The sequence below is a fragment of the Lissotriton vulgaris genome, assembly GCF_964263255.1.
Source record: "Lissotriton vulgaris chromosome 9 unlocalized genomic scaffold, aLisVul1.2 SUPER_9_unloc_2, whole genome shotgun sequence".
NCBI classification, from domain to species: Eukaryota; Metazoa; Chordata; class Amphibia; order Caudata; family Salamandridae; genus Lissotriton; species Lissotriton vulgaris.
In genome coordinates this window covers 400,368-423,079 of record NW_028240617.1, presented here as the reverse complement: position 1 = coordinate 423,079, position 22,712 = coordinate 400,368, and the positions used below count along the sequence as shown (strand labels likewise).

At 42.7% G+C, this 22,712-nt stretch overlaps 1 protein-coding gene across 3 annotated transcripts in view; it reads left to right on the top strand.

Annotated features, from left to right (window-relative positions):
* The window catches only part of LOC147672942 (nuclear receptor subfamily 2 group C member 2-like), a 343,617-nt gene that overhangs the window by 246,072 nt on the left and 74,833 nt on the right, over positions 1-22,712 (top strand). For all 3 annotated transcript variants that reach the window (XM_086947899.1, XM_086947900.1, XM_086947898.1), the window contains exon 10: positions 20,146-20,267. In XM_086947899.1, the coding sequence (XP_086804025.1) occupies positions 20,146-20,267 (122 nt within the window). The remainder of the gene's footprint in view (positions 1-20,145; positions 20,268-22,712) is intronic.

Below are 22,712 nucleotides of genomic sequence, written 5' to 3'. Positions count from 1 at the left end.
GGCAAAAGGCCACAACAGCTGTGATCCGTTATTAGAATGTAACTCCCGTTCGAGAGTTGCTTAAAGAAAGGCTCCATCTGCGTTGCAGGTGTGACATGTTGGTGGCATGAAAGGTTGTTTGAAATTCCTTCACAGGCCCGTGTAAATTAATACCCTGGCATAAAAGTATACCGCTTAGTGAATGTTTACAGTTTTCACCAATAAGAAATACATTTTTGTTGCTGTCACTATAGCATGCGTGTGTATATGGTAATTTCCATGCAGACTTAATGTACCCTTTACCCAAACGTTCATACTGGCCAGTCGGTATATATTCAAGGCAATTTTTAAATCGGAAAGTTGTTATCGGAATTGTGATAATCCCGTGTATTATCCATTCAATGACAGGACTTTCTGACATTGTCAATGGTAATCTCTCAAGTTTTTCGATGCTCAGGATTGTATAGTCTGCTCCTTTCTGTGCCAAGCTGATTTGTTTATCAGTAAGGTTAAAGATGGAAAACAATGACGTTGTGTTGATTAAACGCCAAGGCACATAGCCTGAACGAAGATTTTGCAGCGTCCAGCCTAACTGTACAATAGAACGCAATTGTGACTGGCCATGTTGTAACATTAGCAAGTCTTTGTCTATTATATCTATGGCAGATGATACAATACTGTCCAGTGAATATATTCTGGAGGACAGGGTCATTAACCCATTGTCCACAACAGAAAGTGATTTTTCCAAATTAATACGATCAATTTCTCGTATTTTTTCAGCTGTTTCAATTTGTGTGACTTTCCAAGCCGCATATATACTGGTCGCTATGAAACGTTTTTGACGCTGTTTGCATGGTCCCAGAATGAAATCGCGCAAATCAGCACCATCTTTAAGTAAGGATAAGTGTTGCTTAATTTCTGCCAGTGTGGATGTTTCTAGCCATTCAAGGCACAGCTTCCCTACACTGTATGTTGTTACTATCCCTGGATGTTGTCTCTGGGAGTATCTAGGGTCTGGTCTGGTCATTGTTAACCCCTGTGTTTTATTCAGGATTCTATCTTGACAGTTATTCGTGTCAGTAGGCCAGATTAACCACTTTTTCCAATCAGGATGTGTTCTGTTTAGATGTAAAATTTTAGATACGTCTATTTCAATATCTGTGGTTGCATTATCAGGCATTGGCTTTGGAATAGACGGTTTGTTAAGTTCTTTAATCTTAGCTAGGCCAAGACAGGATGTTTGGTGAATTGTGTCATTTAAGAACATTATTTGTTCTGGGATCATGCAGGCTCGAAATAATGCTTCTAGGCCTTGTACCTGCCAATCTTTTGTACCCCAGATGGTCTTTGTTTCAATGTTATTTCTCCAAAAATCAAAACCAAATGTCATCATTTTTTCATAAAATGCTTCTGAATATATCAATTTAGTATTTGTCAACATTGTTTTCGTCCCTGTTTTATCCAACAGTTTATAATAAAACGTTTCTGCATCACTTGTATTAAACCCTGAGAAGTACTGGAATTTCTCATAGAATGTTTTAGAACTGCTTTTAGGTGGAGTAGCACAATGTTCCCATTGGTTATATTTAAAAACATTTCTAGGTTGTGCAGATTTATGTAAGTAATGATCTCCGTAATGTGAGAAGCAGTACATTTGTTCATAACTAGACGAACCTTGTAAATAATCATGTTCTGCAAATCTTGCTGACAACACTAAATCTGACATCATATTATTAATACTTTCAAAATCCCAATCATCAGAAAATGTACTTGGTTTTACAAAGTCACTTAAGGAAACCTTGAACTGGTGAGGATATTTCAGGATTTCGACCGGACCATATATTTCATAATCAGTTTTGTCCCATACTACCCTGCCAGGTATTGGAATGGCTGTGACATTTACTGTTGATAGTTCTCTTTTCTTCACGTGGGATGATCTGTGTGGTTTCAGGACTAAGTTGATGTTCTGACTTGCTGTGTCCATTGAACTGTATTTTCCCTCAATGAATTTTCCCAAACAAAGTACCATGATGAGCCAAAGCGAGAGGAAAAATATACCTAGACCAAACCAAAACTCTAACCATGGAGAAATAAGGTAAATTTCCTTGAGTTGATGAAAGAGTTCTGTTGCTTTTTCTTTAAAAGTCTTTGTTTCTGGCGTTACTTCAGGGTTGTTTAGATCTTCAGAAAAGTTGTCGAAATTGATGAAGTAGCCAGAGGCAGTTCTGTCAATTGCTGGAATTGTTTTCTCAACTTGTCTTTCGGTAGCACATTCTGATGCTACATAATTGTAGACTGGTGTTTCATGACGAACTGATTCAACCTGTGTTTCAAGAGGCACGAGTTCCATGGCATTATTGCGTAGTCCCTCTCTGTGCACTGCAGGTTTATCAAATGTGATTAGTCTTTCAGTTTGAACCTCTTGAATTGTTGCAAGTTTGGGTATTCTGTTGTTTCTCGGGAGTCCACTGGGTCTACTGTTGATTATAGGCCACATGCTTGTGGTTTTACCAGGTCGATTGATACAACTCTGTTCTCCTTTTTACCAGCAAGGGGCAGTACTATTACTGATCTTGTTCCGTTGATTGCCAAGACAGGTACTGCTTTTCTGTAAGAAGGCCCAAATTCCTTCTTCACCGCTATTTTTTCTCTGACTAGATCCCCAATCTTTGGAATCCAGACAGACCTTGCTGGGGCTGGTGGTGCCTCTTCAGTGGTAGCTGGCTGTTGCTTTAACTTTATGTTGCTTAAGGATTTTCTTGTTTCATTCAAGCCCTGTAAAACAGCCAAACGATCTTTGATGTCAAAGTCTTTATTCTTATCTTTTACCACTGATACCGGACTATCTAAGTCCTGAATATGCATTCTAGTTCCGAACAATAGTTCTTATGGGCTGAAACCTTGTAGAGAATTTCTTGGCAAATTGTTTAGACTAAGCTGGACACTTATTAAATGTTTGACCCACCCATCACCCGAACCTAATACCTTCGCTGTTATAGATTGCTTTATGTCTCGCTTTTTTCTTTCCACTACACTGTTCCCTTCGGGGTGTGATGGACAAGAGTATCGCAACCCAACGCCCATACTGGCCATGGCCTCCTTATAAGCTCGAGAGCTGAAAGCAGGACCCTGGTCAGAATGGAACATGGCAATTGCGTATGTGCCGATAAAGACTCGCAGATCTTTTATAACCGTTCTGGCATCAGCCGAGCGCTGGGGCCACATCCATATGAATCTCGTACAGGAATCCACTGCGACCATGATATATTTATAGTTGCCGTCCCTTTGTAGGGGACCACAGTGGTCCAGGTAAACACATGCTAATGGTTTATCTGAGATGAGAAGGGGTGTCTGCGCTGGTCGTTTTACTGTTGATACTTTCATTCTTTGGCATATTTCGCATTCTAATACATACTTCTTAGTTTGTATTCTCATGCGAGGCCACCAATATCTCTGTTTTAATAGTGATATTGTTGCGGAAACGCCAGCGTGTGCAGAAGCAAGCCCTTTCATGTGCCGCTTTAATTAGTCCTAACCTGTGTTCTATGTTTGGAATTACTCTATCCCCCACTCCAGGGATTCGAGCAAAAGGAACATTATTCGTATCTGTTAAATATAAGTACTTTTCTGGAAAGCCTTTTGGGAGTGTTTTTTTATCATCTTTTACTGACGTACTGATAGCTTGTAGAATGTTGCTGTCTATTTTTGTTCGTGACCGAGTAATCGCAGCTACGGAAGCCGTTTGCACAGCTGCCTTCGCGGCTTCATCAGCCAATGAATTCCCTGCAACGTGAACGCCATCACGTTGATGACTCAGAGTGTGTATCACGTGAGTCTTTTGTAGTTCCTTCTGTAAAAGAACTACTTGTTCCCAAAGCATTTTATGCTTGATTGTGCCACCTTTTGCATCTTTGAAACCATTTTCCACCCAATTCTGCAAGTATTCATTATAAGATTGTACGCAATAATATGAATCGCACACTATGAGTGTGGGGAATTCGCGATCTGTATTTTCTAGCGCCATCTTAAATGCTACCAACTCAGCTCGTTGAGCTGAACAATCTCCTAGAGATTGTGTTTTAGTGACCATTGGTCTAAATTTTCCTTTGTGCCAACGACCTTTATTAATCGCTCACGCAGCACTGTAAGCTTGTTTGCCCCCAACTGCGGGTTGTGCTGATCCGTCAGTATATATGATACTTCCGTATTCTTCTAGAGGAAGGATTTCAATTGGCAGAGGACATTCATATTCATATTGTAAAAATTCCTGTGTCTTTAAGTTAGGATCAAATTCGTAAACTACATCTGTTGCAGCAAGAGAATTAACCCACTGGATCCATCTCGGATGCAAAGCTTTAGCATTAGGAATGCTCGCTTTAGTTACCGCTTCTAAAGCCGGTATGGGTGTAACGATTATTATTCGTTTACCTTGTGCTAGGGCCCTTTCTTTTGCTACAGCAGTCTGAACCGCAGTTAGGATTTTTCCTGTTGAACTGAATTTTATTTCAGCTTTTGTGTACAAATGTGATTTGTAAGCAATTGGTACCGTTTCTCCCTCATTGGAGGTCAGGTACGTGAATCCGCATCTTCCTGGGATGACTCGGATTACAAGGTTGCGTGTATTGTCACGTGTTTCTAATTTTGTTTTAGCTAACATGTCTGTTTGCAATGATCTCAAAATTTCTGTGTGTTTTTGAGTCCATTTGATTGGTTTAAAATCAGGTTTAATTAATTTGTAGAGAGGTTTAACCCTCTCCGCATAATTTAGAATGTAAGTTCTTCCGAAATTCAGGAAGCCTAGAATCGATTGTAAGTTCTTCAGCGTTTTCGGTGCTTGGAGTACAGCGCACTTCTCTAAGAAGTTGTCCGCTAGGCTTTTTCCTTCACTTGACAATTCATATCCTAAAAATAATACTGTCAGATGGGCAATTCAAGACTTTTTAAAGTTGAATTTGTAACCCTCTGCTGCGAAACCAAGTATTATGGTTTTCACTCTTTTCAAGTGAGTAACCAAGTCATCATCTGTTAAATAGATGTCATCGACATAAGATAATGCCTCATCATCATATATTTGTAGTAACTCTGTTACTCTGGCTGAGAATAGTCCTGGGCTGTTCTTGAATCCCTGTGGGAGCCTACAGAAATTTTTCTGCGACCCCATTACTGAGAAAGCGGTCAAGTATCTGCTTTCTGGTGCAATATTTTGACAAAAGAAACCATTAGATATGTCTAATGTTGTTTTATATTTTTTCCGAACTATGTTATTCATTAGTGCAGCACTATGCGAATTTTGTACTGCAAATGTTTTGCAACATGAGTTTAGGTGTCTGTAGTCCAAAACTAGACGAAATGGATTGTCTGGTTTGGAGACAGGAAACAAAGGATTGTTCATTTGAGAGGTGCATGTTTCAATCACCCCCTGGTATTCAGGTTGATCTAAAATCTCCTTGACTTGTTTTTTAGCTTCTTGCTTAATGGGATACTGCCTATGTGCAGTCGGTTGACTTTTTAACTGGATTTTGTGAGGAGGAGGGTCCTCATCCCATCCTACATGATTTTTATATAGTGCCGGTGCCTGGGCTACTGCCCATTTCCTTGCATATATATATTTAGTGTGAATCGGAATGTGATTCGAGAAGGCAGGCATAATCATTTCTTCGCCACGAGGGCACTCCCTGACAAACTCTGGGGGCCAATCTTTTTCAGCTAACAGGATATCATAGCCTTTTGAGAGTTTATCCCAAAATAGACCCCTTATTTTCCTAGTCTTATCTCCCTCTATACGCAGTGTTATTTCGTATATCTTATGAGGTTCGCTAACTCTGGTGTCGGCAGTTTCTACTTGAATGTATTAATTTGTGTCCACTGTCTCCAGCTGACTCATCAGGATCTTGCGAGCTATGGTGATTTCTGCTGCACTGTCTAACATTGTCTGTGCCCACTCCCCATTTTTCAACTGTGTCCTCAGTATTCTCGGCATGTTTGATTACTCTAATACTGGCTACCTCCTTTCTTGGAAATTGTAACTTTTTACGTTGAGCAGGTTCCTTGTCTTTGGACTTGGTGTGCTCTCCTGGGTCCGACCGTCCTCTTCTTTCCGATTTCTGCGAAAAAGATCGAGAGGGACGTGTATCAATATTTTGATATCTATCAGGCTTCTTCAAATTATCCCTATTTCTAAGGTTATATCTTTTTTCAGAGGGCTCCCTCTGGGGAGACTGGTGTTCTCGACTCGGAGTTCTTTCCCTCCGTCGAGGAGACCTTCCTCTGGACTGGAAAACTTTTTCCTTGGGAGTGGATTGTTTATTTCAATCCCAGCTCTTTTTAGGAGTGTTTGAATTATTTTTAATAAATAATTTTTCAGGATTTTCGAGCAGTTGGGGCTTTACTGGTTTTCCACCCAAGCTGTCTCTACCTAATTCTTCATAACATTTTTCTATAATTCTGGCAGGCACAATTGGTTGATCTGTTATATCTGTTTATTTCAATTTCTGGTGGATCGTTTTATCCTCCATTGCCAATTGAACCAACTCTCTATATGCCTTTGTTAATTCTCTTATTTTAACTAAGAGTTCTTCACTTGACATTTTATCAATGTCTGGATGTGGTGTGTAGCTGGCTAGGACCGGCCATGTTGCTCCTGGTCTACCTAGTGGACCGAGCCTGGTAATATGATCCTTGTGTTTTAGGGCGCCTTTAAACCAGAGCAGGTGCTCTTAGTATTTTAATGGGATTTCAATCTCCTCGAAAGGAGCGTACTCTTCCGGTGGATCCCCTATTTTGTAATAGTGGAACTCGTGTGTTGCGGTGTTTGACGCTGGAAATTTTATCCAAGAATAGAATACCTCTGTCTGGCGATATTCGTGTGCCTCTATCACGAAGACGACTGTGCCACCTTGTGTGGGCAGTCCATTTTCTATAAGTTTTGACGTTATAGTTTTTCTTATGTTGACCGGGATGATTATCGCACCCGGTTCAGTAGTCCCTGTACCATCGGGACCCTGCTGAGTCGCATTTACTGCGGCATCAACGATTCCATTTTCAGTGTCTGACATTTTATTGTCAGAAACGTTTTGCAGAGCAGGTCTCCAAGGAGACAAAGATTAGGTGCACAATATTTTGGAACACTGTATCCTTCAACGTTGAATAAACCAGAGCTTTACATAGGAATCTCTTCCTACTAAGTTCGGGCAGATTTTAACCTTTCACCCACTCCAGACGTCTATTGGAGTATTTACGGGAGAAAGGGTCTGTGTGAAAAATGCACGACTGAGTTACTCTAACGTCTTGCGTTAGTTTTATCGCCTTACCAAACGTTGGGCGCCATGTAGTGTAGTTTCTATTTTCCCTATAGGCCCTGCGCATTGGAATAACATAAACAGTAGTATAGACGTAGAAGTGCGATCTTCCAGGTCTCTACTGACTATGCTAAACTTAATTGGGTTTGTACCAACTAGCTCAGAGGTCACTGGAAACATTCTTGACTGAATAGGAAGTGATCAGCTCCCCTGGCTCAGACAAGAAGGGATTCAGTTTTCCAACAATCGCATAAACATGACAACTTTGCTCCTTAGAATAAGAGTCAATCTCTAGAGTCGTGTGAAACAATAGACAGTTATTTTACTCAGTCAGTTGTGCAGATTACTTTCACCAAGATGCAGAGAATAGAGAGACGGGTGTTTTCAATAAAAGGTATTATTTATTGAACAGTCTTTCTTCTCATGCAAGAGAAATGAATTGCCACAATTGCAAGACTAGTTATTATAAAAAGTGCGTATAGTAAAAAGAGGATTGCGAAATAATACTGTAAAAGCATTGATATGGTTTCTTAGCCATACAATGGTTTAAAATGAATAAAATATATACATTCATATATACATTTAGCTAACATACTCAACTGGTGCTTCTAACTACGCCTACCCCAGTGTACCTGACCTAAGCCTAATACTTGGGAGGGAGTAAGTAGCAGTTTTAGTTAAGTTGGTTTTGCCAAGGTTGGCTTCAAGAATTCTCTCTAAGGGTTTAGTCAACACCATACCTCTGGAATAGAATGTTGGAGGTCTTGTAGCTCCTTTCAGGACTCGATATCCCAGTCACTCGCAAGAGTAGGCTGGAAACGCCGAAGCTGGATTTTCTCGGCAAGAGAAAAGACAGCGTCTCTCTCAGCGCATCAAGGAGGAGGAGTGGCAGCGTCCGTGGGCTGCTTGCATCTGCTGGGCTCTGCAAGGGACAGCTGTTCGGCTCCTGTATTCACCACACCATCGTTCGCGTCGATGTCGCATTTGCTTAAGGCAACGTTGGTTATATTTATACCTGAAAGGTGTCTTGTTTGACGTAAGTTTTTGGACATAAGACGTCAATAAAGATGTCACTAGGAAGTGATCGTCCTTTCAGTGCTCATTAGAGTTCTATTACTAATCAAAACATAGCAAGCAGGACTTTCCCAGGTTGCTGAGTTTTATCTTGTTGAAGAACTCGGAGTGTAATCTAGGAATCTAAGATAGTGACTTCTGCTGTGTCATCTACTGTAATGAGCTGCAGAGGCGAGTTTCAGAAATATGGCTGAAATATGGCTCTGATCGTTTATGCCATTATGGGGTATATATGGATTATAGCCGTATAGGGGCATAACGTCAGAGTATTGATCGGGGTCCTAGATTAGAACACGACAAAATCTTGAGTTTAAAGCAAATATTTTGTATACAGGTAAACCGTTTTGCTGGCAGTTCTGATGAGAACCAGTGAAATTATTCAGAGCCTAGGTCAGAAATCCAAAACACACATATTTAGTGTGTGTACATGCATGAACATTGTGTTCCTAGTAGCAAAGACCGGCTGTGCAGTAGTAGGCAATTATTGCTACTACAGGAAATTCAATACTAATCTAATGCAGCATATTGAAATATTTGTTATTCAAATTTCAATGCCAGGATAATTCATACTAAACTTAAACACTATAAGAGGATATCATGCCCCTCTCTGTTCCTATACTGATTAATTGAGCAAACAAATAAACAACACAATTATTTCTCAGGGTCTGTGGAATATTGTTGTAAGAACTTGAACCAGCAAAAATAACATATTATAAAAACCTTACAGCATTGGGTCACAGATACTGCTGCAAAATAGTTTCCATTTTGTCCTGGTATTAAAGGTGTACAAATCTGCTCCAGTTTCCTCATTGCCTTGGAATATACTATGCACCATTTCCAAATCCATTTCTTTTCTACCTCCATTGTCAAGGTTTCAAATGGTACACTCTGTTAAACACTGTCAGGTTCCACACTTCTTATACACCACAATATGTAAATTACAACCAATTCCATGTTTGTTTTCAAAGTTCAAGTCTCGCCGCCACTATGTACATAAAATCTACCATGCATGTTTCAGCAGAGACCCAAATATACCCTTCAAAATAAAGTTGTAAGAACTATGACATAACATGCCACTATACCACCAACATTATCACACCATCACTGTGAAAAGTCTCAACAGAACTCTTGCTCTTCATGACACACTGGATAACAGTCCTGCCATCAATGTTCGATGTTATTGTCTTAAGAGGAATAGATGATTAAGGGCTTGATTTAGAGTTGCTAGATGGGCTACTCCATCACATACGTGGCAGGCATCGTGTCCACCTTATTAGAACACTGGAATGTTCAGAGCTCCATTGGAGACAATGGAGTAGCTATGGAGTTATAATGGCTGGCAAAAGCCTGGAGCTACAACATTCCAATGTGTGTTTTCATGTTTTTCACTTTTTAGAACATTCTACCTTTAGTGGGTGGAATGTTCTTATAGCCCTTCTGCCTCGGGCTATAACAGTTGTTAAAGTCCCTCTCCCTAGGCTCAGGCCTATAACTTGGGTTCAGGGCCTTTAACAATATGTATAGCTCTTGGCAGTGGGTTATAAAGCTATATAAAGCACCTATAATGAGGATGGGATAGTCACCACATTTGTGACCAAGTAACCCGTTCACCAAACTCTAATAAATCATGCATTAGTTAACTTGCAGGAATGTAGCATGGAGCATCCACAGTAGCCCACCTTGTATCTGTGCAAACTGATAATAAGCAAGCTACTCTACCCCAACCATGTTGTATGATGCTGCAGCAGACACATTAGCCCAATGAGGTCTTTCAGTATAAGCGAGAGAACTCCACATCAACCGTAACATGTAACACTGGAGAAGGCACCTTAACCCTCTGCGCTCTGATACGGTCTTAATATCAACTATTCCTCTCCAACTACATCCACTCACTCAACGCACGATAAAAAGTACCATGAACATTACCATTTACTATACATTGATTTACATTTTATTGTTTGCATTGAAATGTAAACCAAATATGTAGCCAATTTTAATATGAACCCGAAAACAATTAACCAATAGTAACAAAACATGTAATAAAATAAGCACCAAGGCCAATTATCAGGTTTACCATAAAAATATAGGGCACAATTCACTACGGTAAACTGAGACGAAAGTCTACTTTTATGACTTTTGGTCTTCTCAAAGGCCACTTACTAGTAGTAAAGTTAGACTTTTGTCTCAGTTAAACTTTAAGTTTTGGTCTTAAGTTTAACTGAGACAAAAACTTTTGGTCTCCGTTAAACTTAAAACTAAAGCATATGTTTAACTGAGACAAAGGTCTAACCTTACTACTTATAAATTAATCATGAACGAAAATATAGTTTACACTATGGGCCCGATTCATAAAGGTAAACTGGGCCAACTTTCGGTATTCACAAAATGGCATTTACAACAGTCAAAACTTTAAAAGGTAACACAGTCCAACATCATCCGCTTACATTTTGAACAAGGGGAAGATAGGGAGCTAGGAATGAAGGGGGCAGAGGCCTATTTTCCAAGTAGACAAAGTTGATACTGGTGTGTTGTGAAGCAAAACATGCTTGGTGCTACACTGATAAAGTTCATAATATGTGTACAGAAACTGAGCAAAATCTATCTGTGCTATCTGTATATAGGGAGCTCTCCTATTGTGGGCATGGCAATGTTGTAGGTTCTCAGTACGGGAAGGGTTTCGAAACGAGTGAGTAGTTAACTTGGAGCTGTGGATGGGCAGTGATAAAATCTTTGAGCACTTTTATTACCATATTTATCTGCCTCAAGTGTACTTCTTTGCACTGGTGACAAGTGGATAATTGCCCCAACACAGCAAGACTGTTTTTATTGATGTTGCTGTCAGCAGGCTGGAGTCAGTGAGTGAAAATGGGAAGAAGTGCCTTGGCGGCTCTCATCTGAATACGACCATTAGGAAGAAGCATATTCATAGCAGCTATGTTGTGAAACCAAGTACCCAGGCACGATGACATTTATTTTGCAACAGATGGTGGTTTCTGATGGATACATCTGCCAGTGGATTCCTCACCTTGTGAATATCCCCTGCGTCAGCAACAATCGGAGATTCTTTCGTAGCTCTTCACGCCACCGTGAACGACGTCACAGAAGCACGGCATCGCGTGCGGCTCCGCTGACGTCACCAACTCCATAATAGGCCTACGTCGGCGTGATGACATCAGTTCCCTCTTTTCCGCGTCGTCGCCACTAACGGTTTTTCTAGGGATCCTCAGTAGCTACTGAGTAACTCTGTTACTGTTTGTTACTTTTAGTGCTTTCTTGTTTCTTTGTCTCCTGTCGTGATGTCCTCGAAGAAGACCGAGTGCAAGCCATGCGGAGAATGCGGGAAGATGATGTCTATCATGGATCTGCATGAGGACTGCGTATGGTGCCTTTCTTCAGACCATGATGTCCAAGGGTGTCCATGCTGCAAGAAAATGAACCCCAAGGCCCTTTGAGAAAGAGAAGCAAAGCTTCTGGTTGGAAAGATGAAAGGCAAAAAAGACAGGAAGAACTCGAAGTCAAGCTCGAGGCGGTCGAGGTCGCGCTCGAGGTCACGCTCGAGGTCACGCTCGAGGTCCCGCTCAAGGTCGTCTTCGGGTCATGCTTCAAGATCAAGGAAGAAGCATAAGAAGAGGAAGCATGGTTCTCGACATCATTCTGAGAAGGATTCGGACATGAAGTCGAAGTCTCCAGGTAGGAGGCATCGGAAAGATGATATATCTCCTTCACCTGTTCCGGATCCGGAAGATGGGGCTTCACCTGTGGAGTCTCCGGAGCATTCTCCGGCTCCGGCATCGAATCAGTCTCCGGCGCCGTCTCGAACTCCAACTCGAGAAGACGAAGAGGCTCCTTTGCCAGAAGGGTTTGCGACTCCAGAGAATCAGCAAGAGGATTTGGCTGATGCAGTTCCTGTACCTCAGCAGGAGCAGCCTGGGGGTCAATGCCCTCCACTTCCAGGCCCAGGTCAAGACCCTACGCATTACCTGAATGCCATGTATGGAGTCTTTTCGAGAGTCATGTACCCCTCTGGAGCACCGGCTGGTCCCATGGGTCCGATGGCCTTTAACCTCGGTGTGACTCAGGCATATGCTCCGGCACCATTTATGCCGAAGCCGACTCCAGCTTGGCATTTTCCGGCCCGAGGTCGTCGACACCGGTTCCATCTTCGCCGGCTCCAGTCCGACCTTGTGCACTCCATACTGCACCACCGACTCCGAATTTGATGCCGGCAGCGTAGGTATAGAGCGCAGGACATTGAAGAAGGTGAGCTGCAGGATTCTGATGATCTCTTTGAAGAACTTAAAGAGGCCAGTGGTCTGGAATTATCTCCAGAGTGGGAAATATCCTCAGCTCCTGACGTCCCTTCGAGGGATGTAGTGCCATATCATACAGTAATCAGAAAGGCGGCTGAGCTTTTGGATCTAAGATGCCCTACTAATAAATGTCCTCCTACCCCATTTATTGTGCCACAATGGGACTTGAATCTTGTGCTTACTTTCTTAATGGGTTCACCATTTGAGCCTTTGCACAAGTGTCCAGTGAGGCTTTTATCTTTTAAAACGGTCTTTCTGATTGCGATTGTCTCGGCAAGGAGGGTATCCACTGGCAGATGTATCCATCAGAAGAACAAGTTATTTACCTTCGGTAACGCTTTTTCTGGTGGATACAGTATTTGCCTGTGGATTCCTCACTAACCCACCCGCCTCCCCGTTGTCCACTCTTCTATACCTGCATTAGTGACATTGTTTTAATGTATATATTTTATTGTCAAAGGAAATGTGTTGTTATAATTGCTTTCCAGCATTGACTGCACACTGTGTGTGTTACCTTGATTATTTGGTACTGTGTACATTGTGCATATAGCTACTGTTGTTGGTCCGTCCGTGTGCCTCGAAGGCACGGAAAAAAGGGCGGAACTGATGTCATCATGCCGACGTAGTACTATTATGGAGTCGGTGACGGCAGCGGAGCCGCGCGCGATGCTGTGCTTCTGTGATGTCGTCCACGTCGGCGCCAAGAGCTACGAAAGAATTTCCGAATGTTGCTGACGCAGGGGATATTCACAAGGTGAGGAATCCACAGGCAGATACTGTATCCACCAGAAAAAGCATTACCGAAGGTAAGTAACTTGTTCATCAGTGACGCTTCAGTGTGAAAAAAAAAGAAGCACACATGTTTGGACCCGATTTTAACACATTCGGAAGATTGCTGTGCTGCAGTGCGTCTCTGTGTGATGACCTAAAGGCGATTTGTGGCTTCAGTGATTGCGCCTGTGCAGCTGCCATTTTGTGTGTCTGGGGAGTTCAACACTCCCAAATGTAGACGTCAGGAGTTTCCAGTATGACAGCTAGGCGGCCATTTTATTATGGGCCAGGTGGTTATGAGGAGCAGCAAAATGATCTCTACAGCTTGCAAAAAATATATTGGCAGCACATTTAGGAGGTCTATTTTGGCAGACATTGGTAACTATTTCATAAACTGCAGTGGCAATTTGGACTCATCGTGTGTTCAACTATTTTGTGGAAGTGTAATTCACAATTCTTTCACATGTTCACAGTTCTTTCATCAAATATTACAGTAAAATGTTGACATTCTTACAGTATGCACCTTATTGTATTCTGTAAACCATGCAGAACATGACACCACCATTGTTTATCCTGAAAAGGCCTGGTGAGCCTCTTATGAAGTAAGCTAAGCGGAAGAAGGGGTTCCATAACTATGCCAGCGTTAGTGGCACTAGTGTGAGCACGGACCATAAATTAGCACTTTTGTTGCATACTTTAGGAGCAAAAAGCCAGGATGTTTTGGAAAATCTAACAAAACTCAGTCAAGAAGAAGCACATGGTTTGAATTACTTTGAAGCGGGTATTAAGAAATTGGATAACCATTTTTTGCCACGAATGAGCACTATTTTAGAATTATACCATTTTGGAAAACCTGTGCAGAAAGATGAAGAGAAATGTGTAACCTATTAAGGAAACTAGCATGTACGTGCAAGTTTGGAACCTTAGTGGAGGAACGTAGCTGGGACCAATTTCTTCTATACTCTGAGAGTGACTGGATTAGAGAAGAGTTACGGCTGAAAGTTGAACCAACACTGGGGGAATGTATTAGCCGCAGCCAAGATTGTGGAACATATATTAAATGTGTCTCTGAATTACGTAAAGAAAGTGAAAGAGTCTAGTGGAACCCAAGGGTGGATTCAAGATGAGATACCTGCAAGCAGAGGGGACAGTCTATGGGACTCAGGAGTGACAAGGAGGCACGGAAGACGAATGTCCACCGATGTTGGAGATGCAGGAGCAGTGACGGTGCCCTTGAAGTTGCAGATGTACAGCCCAGGCGCTGCTGTTGAAGACCAGGAGCCGTTCATGAGCTGTCCCACATCGGATATCAAGAGCCATGGGGTCAGTGTCCGGCAGGGGCACCAACATGCCTTGGCAGTGGCAACCATTTAATGTAGAAAAGGGTGCAGTGTTGGGACGAGCAAGATCCAAGTCACTCACCGCGAGCAGGTAAGTCAGAGCAGGTCTCGAGCAAGCAGGGGAGCCCACTAGAGCCAAAGAAGACCCTATAGAGGACCCACAGGCTGGAGGCACAGGAGTCGCAAGAGGACCTAGAGCAGCTCAGCAAAGGATGAAGGCCAATGGTAAAAAGGATGCGGTGCAGGTGAATATCTTGGCTGTAGGATATGCTTGAGACTGTAGCTTCTTGGAGCCCAAAGCTCTCTGGAGTAGAGAGTCTACAAGCCTTGGCAATGGTAAGTCGACGCAGTGCACAGGGGTTCTGTTTCTGCGGTTCTGACGAGGAATACTGGCCACAAACTTGTGAGAAAACAGTGCAGGCCTTGAGGGAGTTGCAGAACCACCACCTGTGGTACTGAGCCTTTCGGGGTCTGTGGGAGCCCAGGATCAGCAGACTGGTCAGCTGTGTTGCGGTGCCTGCAGATGCAGGGGATAACTCCTTCACTCCAAGGGAGATTCATTCGAGTGTCTTGGGTGTCCACAGGCCTTGTGAAGAACATGTATGGAGCACAGACATTGCAGAAGACAGGGCAACAAGAACAGGAGCAGCAGGAGTCTTCTCAGGTGCAGTCTCTGTTCCCAAAGTGACGTCCAAAGTGCCCAGATGGTCGAAGTTGAAGTGATTTCGGATCTTAATCTTGTCCCAAGACAAATCGAGGGACCCACCCAAAGGCCATCCCTTAAGTACTCTAAGGAAAGGATTGGGATGATTCAGGGGTCCCTCCCAGAAGAGGGGCTGGGCAGTGGAGAGGATACTCCCATGTCCTTTGTCTAGTTTTATGCCAGAGCGGGAGCCAATGGCTCCCTGAACTGGTTTCAACTGGGGTATGCAAGGAGGGCACCAGATGTGCCCTTCAAAGTAGTCTAGTGGTGCTGGCAAGTGCCCCCACCCTGTCCCAATATACTAAGGCCTATCTGGGAGGTGGTCACACATCCTTGTGATAGGAAACCTATTTTCCTTCCTACCCCTGCTCGAGCTTGGCTCAGCAGCAAGAGGGCAGAATTGTGTCTTTGGTCGGCAGCAGTCATAGTGTGCTGTCCGGTTCTGGAAGGAAGACTGGTATTGGGAGCACTGAGGTCCTCCCGGATGAACTTTACAGTGCATGGAATCCAACATGTTTGGCTGTAACGAACCCTGTCATGTTTGGTATCAGCTTACTGATAGCCACCGCATAATGACGCATGGCCCTTCTATGTATCTTAATGGCTGATGCACTTACAACCTGGAAGAATGGACTCCGAAGGTTATAGGGGTGTCCTTCTCATGCTGGGGCACCCTCACACTTGGAACCGAACACGCTGCCTTCAGGATTGAAAAGCCTCCTTAAGGGTGTCTTATAGATTTTAAGTGCAGTGACTGCAGATATAAGGAAACATTTGTCGTAAGGGGTGATAGCACCAGCTTACACAGGCTGAAATGGCAGGCCTGTAGTCAAAGATTTAGTGGTCTCTCATGGGTGGCATAATACATGCTTCAGTCCATGGGAGACCCCTGGGGAACCCATGCCTTGTGTACCTTAGTACCATATACTAGGAACTTACAAGGGTACACCATTAGCCAATCTGAAGTGTACCTAAGTACTCGCCATGTCCAATTTGGGGGAAGAGGCACAGAGACTGGGGTCCTGATTAGAAGGATCCCAGTCAGACGAGTCAGTAAAACATAATGACACAAGGAAAAAGTGGGGGCGACCATGAAAGCAGATCCTTCTTTCCAACAGTGTGTGTCTGATATAACCTGAGAAGCAGTTATTTGTTTTTGGAAGAACTTTTCAGAAGAGAAGGGGTACTGAGCAGTATACCGACAGACAATGAAGTGACATTTTTCTGCAGGGTATTTGTCGATTACATCTTATATTGTGTGAAACGGGAATTTAGCTTTATACCATCCAGCATCCAATGCAATGGTTGAAAGATTCAATAGGACACTAAAAGAGGAGTATCAGTTAGCTAATAAAAGTGGTCTGGATTAGAAAAAAGAGCTATAGGATTGTTTGTTTTCCTATCGTCTTTCCCCTCACATGACAACAGGGAAGTCACCGTTTGAACTTTTCGGAGGGAGAAAACCCAATTCTAAATTTGTGCCATAATGGAGGGATTGAAATAAAAGTTATGTGAATGTCTCTTTAGAGGCCATTTGGAGAATTAACGACCATGAGAAGATGGTTAAACGGAAACTAGAATTTGATGCTTGACTGGGTAAAAACTGAGACTCCAATCAGAGGTCAAATTGGGTCAAAATTTACTGCACCAAGAAAAGTTGTTAAACTTTTCAGGAATGCCATCAAAACTGAGGATGACAGAATTTGGAACCTTAATAGAGTAGTTCTTTTAAAGGAACAGGAGGCTGACGATGTTGTCTGACATTAATTCCGAAAGCTTTAACCCCTTGGACACTCATGACGAGCTCAGCTCGTCATGGTGTACAACTCCATACACTCATGACGAGCTGAGCTCGTCATGAACAATGGGATAAAAGATCATCCAGCACACGAGGAAAATAACACTAGCATCGATGGTGTTAAGAAAATCACAAAACAATTTAGTAGCTCATCCTATGAAAATTATTATAGTTCTGTATGAGGAGGAACTGTGATGTCAAACTGTTAAGCCAACTAAGTTCTGCAAAACACCCAATTATCTTCATAACTGTAAGAACATGAAGGTGCATTTTTTTTATTGTAATTGTGTTATATATGTTTTAACTGCAGTTTTTTCTGTGATATTTGTAAATTTCTTTAGGTGAACTAGTATGTATTTTCTTAATATCTATTTATTAATGCATGCATTTTGTTTGTTTAAAGGGGAAAGAAGTGTGTTAATTGTATAAAGTGTGGTTCGAGCATTGTGAGCATGGTAGTGTTCTAGTTTCTGCAACTCTGGAAGGGTTTCGAGTCGAGTGGAAAGTTAACTCGGAATTGTGGATGTGGCAGTAAAGCCTCTGAGCTCTTTTCCTACCTTATTTATCCGCATCAAGTGTACTTCATTTCACTAGAGAATTTAACTTTCCACCATCAGACTTCATTGCGACAATGTTAATGTTACTTTTTTATAATTAATGAAAAGTTTGCTTACCTCAGAACGCTAGAATTAAATCAAGCCGGCTCAAGCGCTCTTTTCAAAGCTGACTTCAAAATTTCCACTGTGTCTCCCTGAAAGACGTATAGAGCCAGTTGCCAGACTTTGCAGCATGAGGCTGGTAAACACTGTTCACTTGTGGTGCTGATTGTTAGATAGCCATAACCAGTACTGCATGCCCTTTAACCCTGCCAGTGTGTGTAGTGTTTTGTAAGCCACCTGTGAGACTTTGCCCCCGTGCCCCCATTAAAGTCAGCACATGTTCAAATTGTAGGTATGAGTTGTAGGAGGTGAGGCTTAACATAGTTTCACAAATAAGTTGGTATTAAATAAACTACCTGTGAAACAGTGCTGCTGCTAATGAAATGGCAAATGAATCTATGTGATATTTGTATAGCACAAACCTAGCCGAAAAGGCAGCAGAGCACTGTACAGGTTTAACGGTAAGCGTAGATTCAACAAGTAGCAGGAATGGTAGCTGGCTATTGGATTGAGCTGCATTGTGAAGTAGTGTTCTTTAACGAGGCGTGACAACATAAAGCTCTTTTGGGACAGAGCTGTGTACTTGGAACTTGCGGAGCAGCGAGGTGAGGAGAGGCCTTCAAGTTGATGTCAAGAAGCAGGCTTGAAGCTGCCCGCTTTTTAACAAAAAAAAATAGATAAACAGCCTGTTTAATGGACCCCTCTAGACTCTGGGTTTGGTAATGAACAAAAAATAATTACAATCAATACAGGATCTTGGATCTTTGGGCCCTGTAACAAAGTAATCACAAGATGAGCTCATGTAAGGCATTCATTACCAAGCCTCTGAGTGGCTCAATCTGTACAAATAGAGGTCCTCCTTGAAAACCACTCCCAGGTGCATATCTGTAGGACAGCTATCACGCAAAAGGTGATGAGAGGACTGCTTGCAAATAGTATAAAAGACTTGGAGCCGATCTGGAAAGCATATTAACCCATCATCTTATACTCACTTTGCCAACCTAAACGCCAACAGACCTTGTGAAAATGAGTTCTGATCCTGCTCCCGAAAAGCTGTTAGCAATGGTATCCTGCCAGGATCCTAAACAGTGGTCCCAGCCTCCCCAATTGGAATTAAGATCCTGTGGTTGTGAGTATTCTGTCACAGTATAGGTTGGAATTGTTAGAGGAATAGGGATCTGAATACGTAAAAAGGAGAATGGATATGTGTTCTTCGATCTTCTGCAGTAAAGTGAATCTTAGCCAGAAACCTTTGCTTATTAGCCTTTTTTGCATCAAAGCAACTTTTCATTGAGCTCACACCATGGGAAGTATCATCTGTTTGCTCTGAATTGTGATTTTACATTCTCTCTGGGATGTGCGTAAGCTATGTATCTAAGCTCTGCATGCAGTATGATGTGTATTTCTTGTATACAACTGTTGTGCATGTGTGTACCATGTGGCACTCTTACCTGCTGTTTATCTGGGTGTACTGTATGCAAGGTTGGCGATGTACAGTCTAACAGGTGTGTTTGGTTATGCTCTGCGAGATGTCCCTTCATGCATACTCCAAGATGTATAGGATCTGTGGATTGTCTATTGAATGTATAGTATGGATGAGGTGTTTGCGTCGTGCCACTAGAAGAAAAACAAGATGTAGGCTTTAGAATGGTTTGCTACAGTATGTTGTATTTTAAGATAGATTGTCAATGGTTGGATATTGGCTGTGATGCTAATCTAGCAATTCAACACTTTATAGAAACCAAAATGTGCTCTAGTACAACTGCTATACAAGGAGGGACCAATGTAAATTTCCCAGTGTAGTAAAGAGGGGCAGGACATAAATAGGCAGTGTAAACGGATGTAGAAATGGCATAACCGTAATCAAACCTTTTATAAACCCTGGTGAGTAAGCAGGATCCCCAAACCATAGGGTTGAAAAGAGTGCATGCATTGTGGCCTTGTTAGGAAATTGCATTGATTGGAACACACACCTCTTTGTGAGCAATAAATGATGTTTAGTTTGCTTAGTTAATCAATGAGGGAAGTTCCAAATGTGTCTACTCTTAACAGTTTACATAACGAAAGTTTGGTCCACACATTAAAGACCTTGTTATACCAATTTCACTAGATTCTACTGCTGAGATTTATTGCATAAACATAATCCTAATCCTCTGCTTGTCAATCTAATGTATGTGAATTGATGTTTAAATATTGGTTTATGTTGTCCACAGCTTACAATGCCTAGTCCAATGCCGGAATACTTGAATGTACATTATATCTGTGAGTCGGCCTCCCGATTGCTTTTCCTCTCCATGCATTGGGCGAGATCCATCCCTGCATTTCAAGCTCTTGGGTAAGTTGGATTTTAAAATAAACTAAATTATGTAGCCAGGATAACTCACTGCTTTGTGTCACTCTGACTAACTGCTTGAATTGTGCTCCTCCATAAGCAAGTTCATATGCAATTGTAATAGCAATGACTTTATTTCTTCATCATGGATTTTCTCCCCAAGATGCCGTAATCAATACCTATAAGAAGTGGTTTTCTATCTTTTTTGGTTTACAAAATGTAGCCCATTAGCAAAGTCAGCTACAAAGTACATTAGACTAAAACCCCACTGTTTTTATCATTTCAAAATTGACACAAAGGAAAATGTATTCTCTAACTTGGCCTGTGACACATTATAAAAATTGACATTGTTCTTTTAGGAATTCCTAAAGCCACTTCCTTTCATCATGCACTGCATGGTCAGTCAAGCACTTTGTTTTTGAAGGTAAAGCAGTGAAAGACTCACAAGTAACTAACTTTTTGTGTCCTGTTGAAGCTGGCTGGAATGTTAATAGATTCAGTGAGAATACTTTGTTGGAGAACTAGGATTAGGGATTCTGTCTGATATCCGGTCACAGTAAAATAGATTTACAAGCTGACAAAGCCCTCTTCGGAGGTGGAGAACAAAAATGGACAAAAATGTTTGTTCAAAGATTTGCTTGTAAGCAATGCTTCCCAAGGGTGTCTGACCTTAAAAATAGAATGTTCAACATAAATGAAAATAGAGGCATTTGTTTAAGTGTTGTCTTCACGGGGTCTCCTTGAGACTCTCGTCTACCCACCTATTCAGCACTTTTGATCTGATAACATCCATGTCAAAAATAACTAGGTAAATTTCATGCATTTTGCTTTGTTAAACTAGCTTCATAGTTCTGCACATCTGGATGAGGCATTTGCATGCTATCCGTGAGATAGGGTGACTTCTGTTGGGTTTTTCTGTCTTTTGTAGGGTAGCTACATCTGCCACTATATGCACATTCTCCATTGGAATGATTTTCACTCTATTGAAACTTGATGTGATAGAGAGCTTCTAATGAACAAGTTTAGCAGAGCTCTGGACCACAGTATTTTCAAGTCCAATTGAGTTGTTATAGGGCGGAAATATATTTTCTAAGATCCACTGGTTATGCATCCCACTGTGAAAGGTCAAACATTCTAAAGTGCATGTCCTATTGAATGTGTATGTGTGTTTCTAGCGCAACCTCCCTCTGCAGTGAGACCCCCCTCAAACCTCCTAGTGTTCTGTGTCAGATAAAAGATTAACTACTCCAACATGGGATCCTAATTATTACTTGCAACCTTTAGACTAATCTCAGGTGTCATCAGTTATGAAAATATTTAAACAGACAGAACTCTTAATAATCCTTATAAAGCCGGATATCTCAAAACATTTTATAAATAAGAGGTGGTCTCAAATCTCCAGTCATATAAATGTTGGTAAGCTTCAGATGTCCATCATTTTGGTGGTTGCAAATTGGCCTTCAGGAACTGGTATTCTGATCTTTGGCTTCTCATCACAGGATGGTCAGTCAGATGGCTGGTCTTTCTTCTGCTTTTGATAACTGAAGTTGGCAAATGTTGAGGTGCCGTTAAGAGCAGTGGGGTTGGATCAGGCCCCCAGGTGAGGCGCATTATCCGGCTGGGGCTGTGGCAACTGGGTTTCTGGCAGGGCTTGCCTCCTGGCCCCCCTCGCTTGCGGGCAGCGGTGACATTTGGTGCTGTGCCCCGGCTTTGCTGTGGGATGGCTCTCAGCCGGGTCCGGCCACTCCTTCCTTGTTGACGGGTCCCCGATCTGAGTGCTGGCCGGTGGTGGGGGTCCCAGTGAAGATTGGGTGACACTCCAGCACTCCACGCCGGCCCTACAGGCATTCTCCCCCTCTATTTTCCAGAGCGACTCCTCCCCACCCCCACCCCCTCCTGGAGGCCACAGCACTGTTGGGACCTACCCAGAGGGTAAATCAGTGACCAGCCGAGTGAGGAGGTGCTGCACTATCCCTTCACTCTACACAGCACTCCATATCCTTCGCCCTTTCTGACACCTGGTGGGCCTCGGGGCACATTACGGAATCTTGCATGGGGACATGGCGGTCGGCGGCCGCCCCACCCCTTTCTCTGTATTCACTGGCATGCCACCACAGCCGCTGCACTGGAAATACGATACCCAGCACTGGTGAGATAAGATGGCGTACCTGGGAGAGAGCGCTGCGGTCTCCGAATCACCCACTGCTCGATGCTGTTTATTGAGGCTGTGTGGAGCGCTAAAAATACCCTACCTGCTTTGGGGAAAGCGCACACTGCTTATTCTGTGTATCTGGACCTCTGAAGTGAATACGCGGGCCGAGTGGCAGCCGGCTCACGGACGGTTTTGGCGGCACTGAGGGCTTCCATAGAGCGGATCTCTGTCTCCACTCGAGCCGCTGCTGAGCTCCTGGATGTGCTCTCAGTACGGCACGAGTGGCTCTCGGCTGG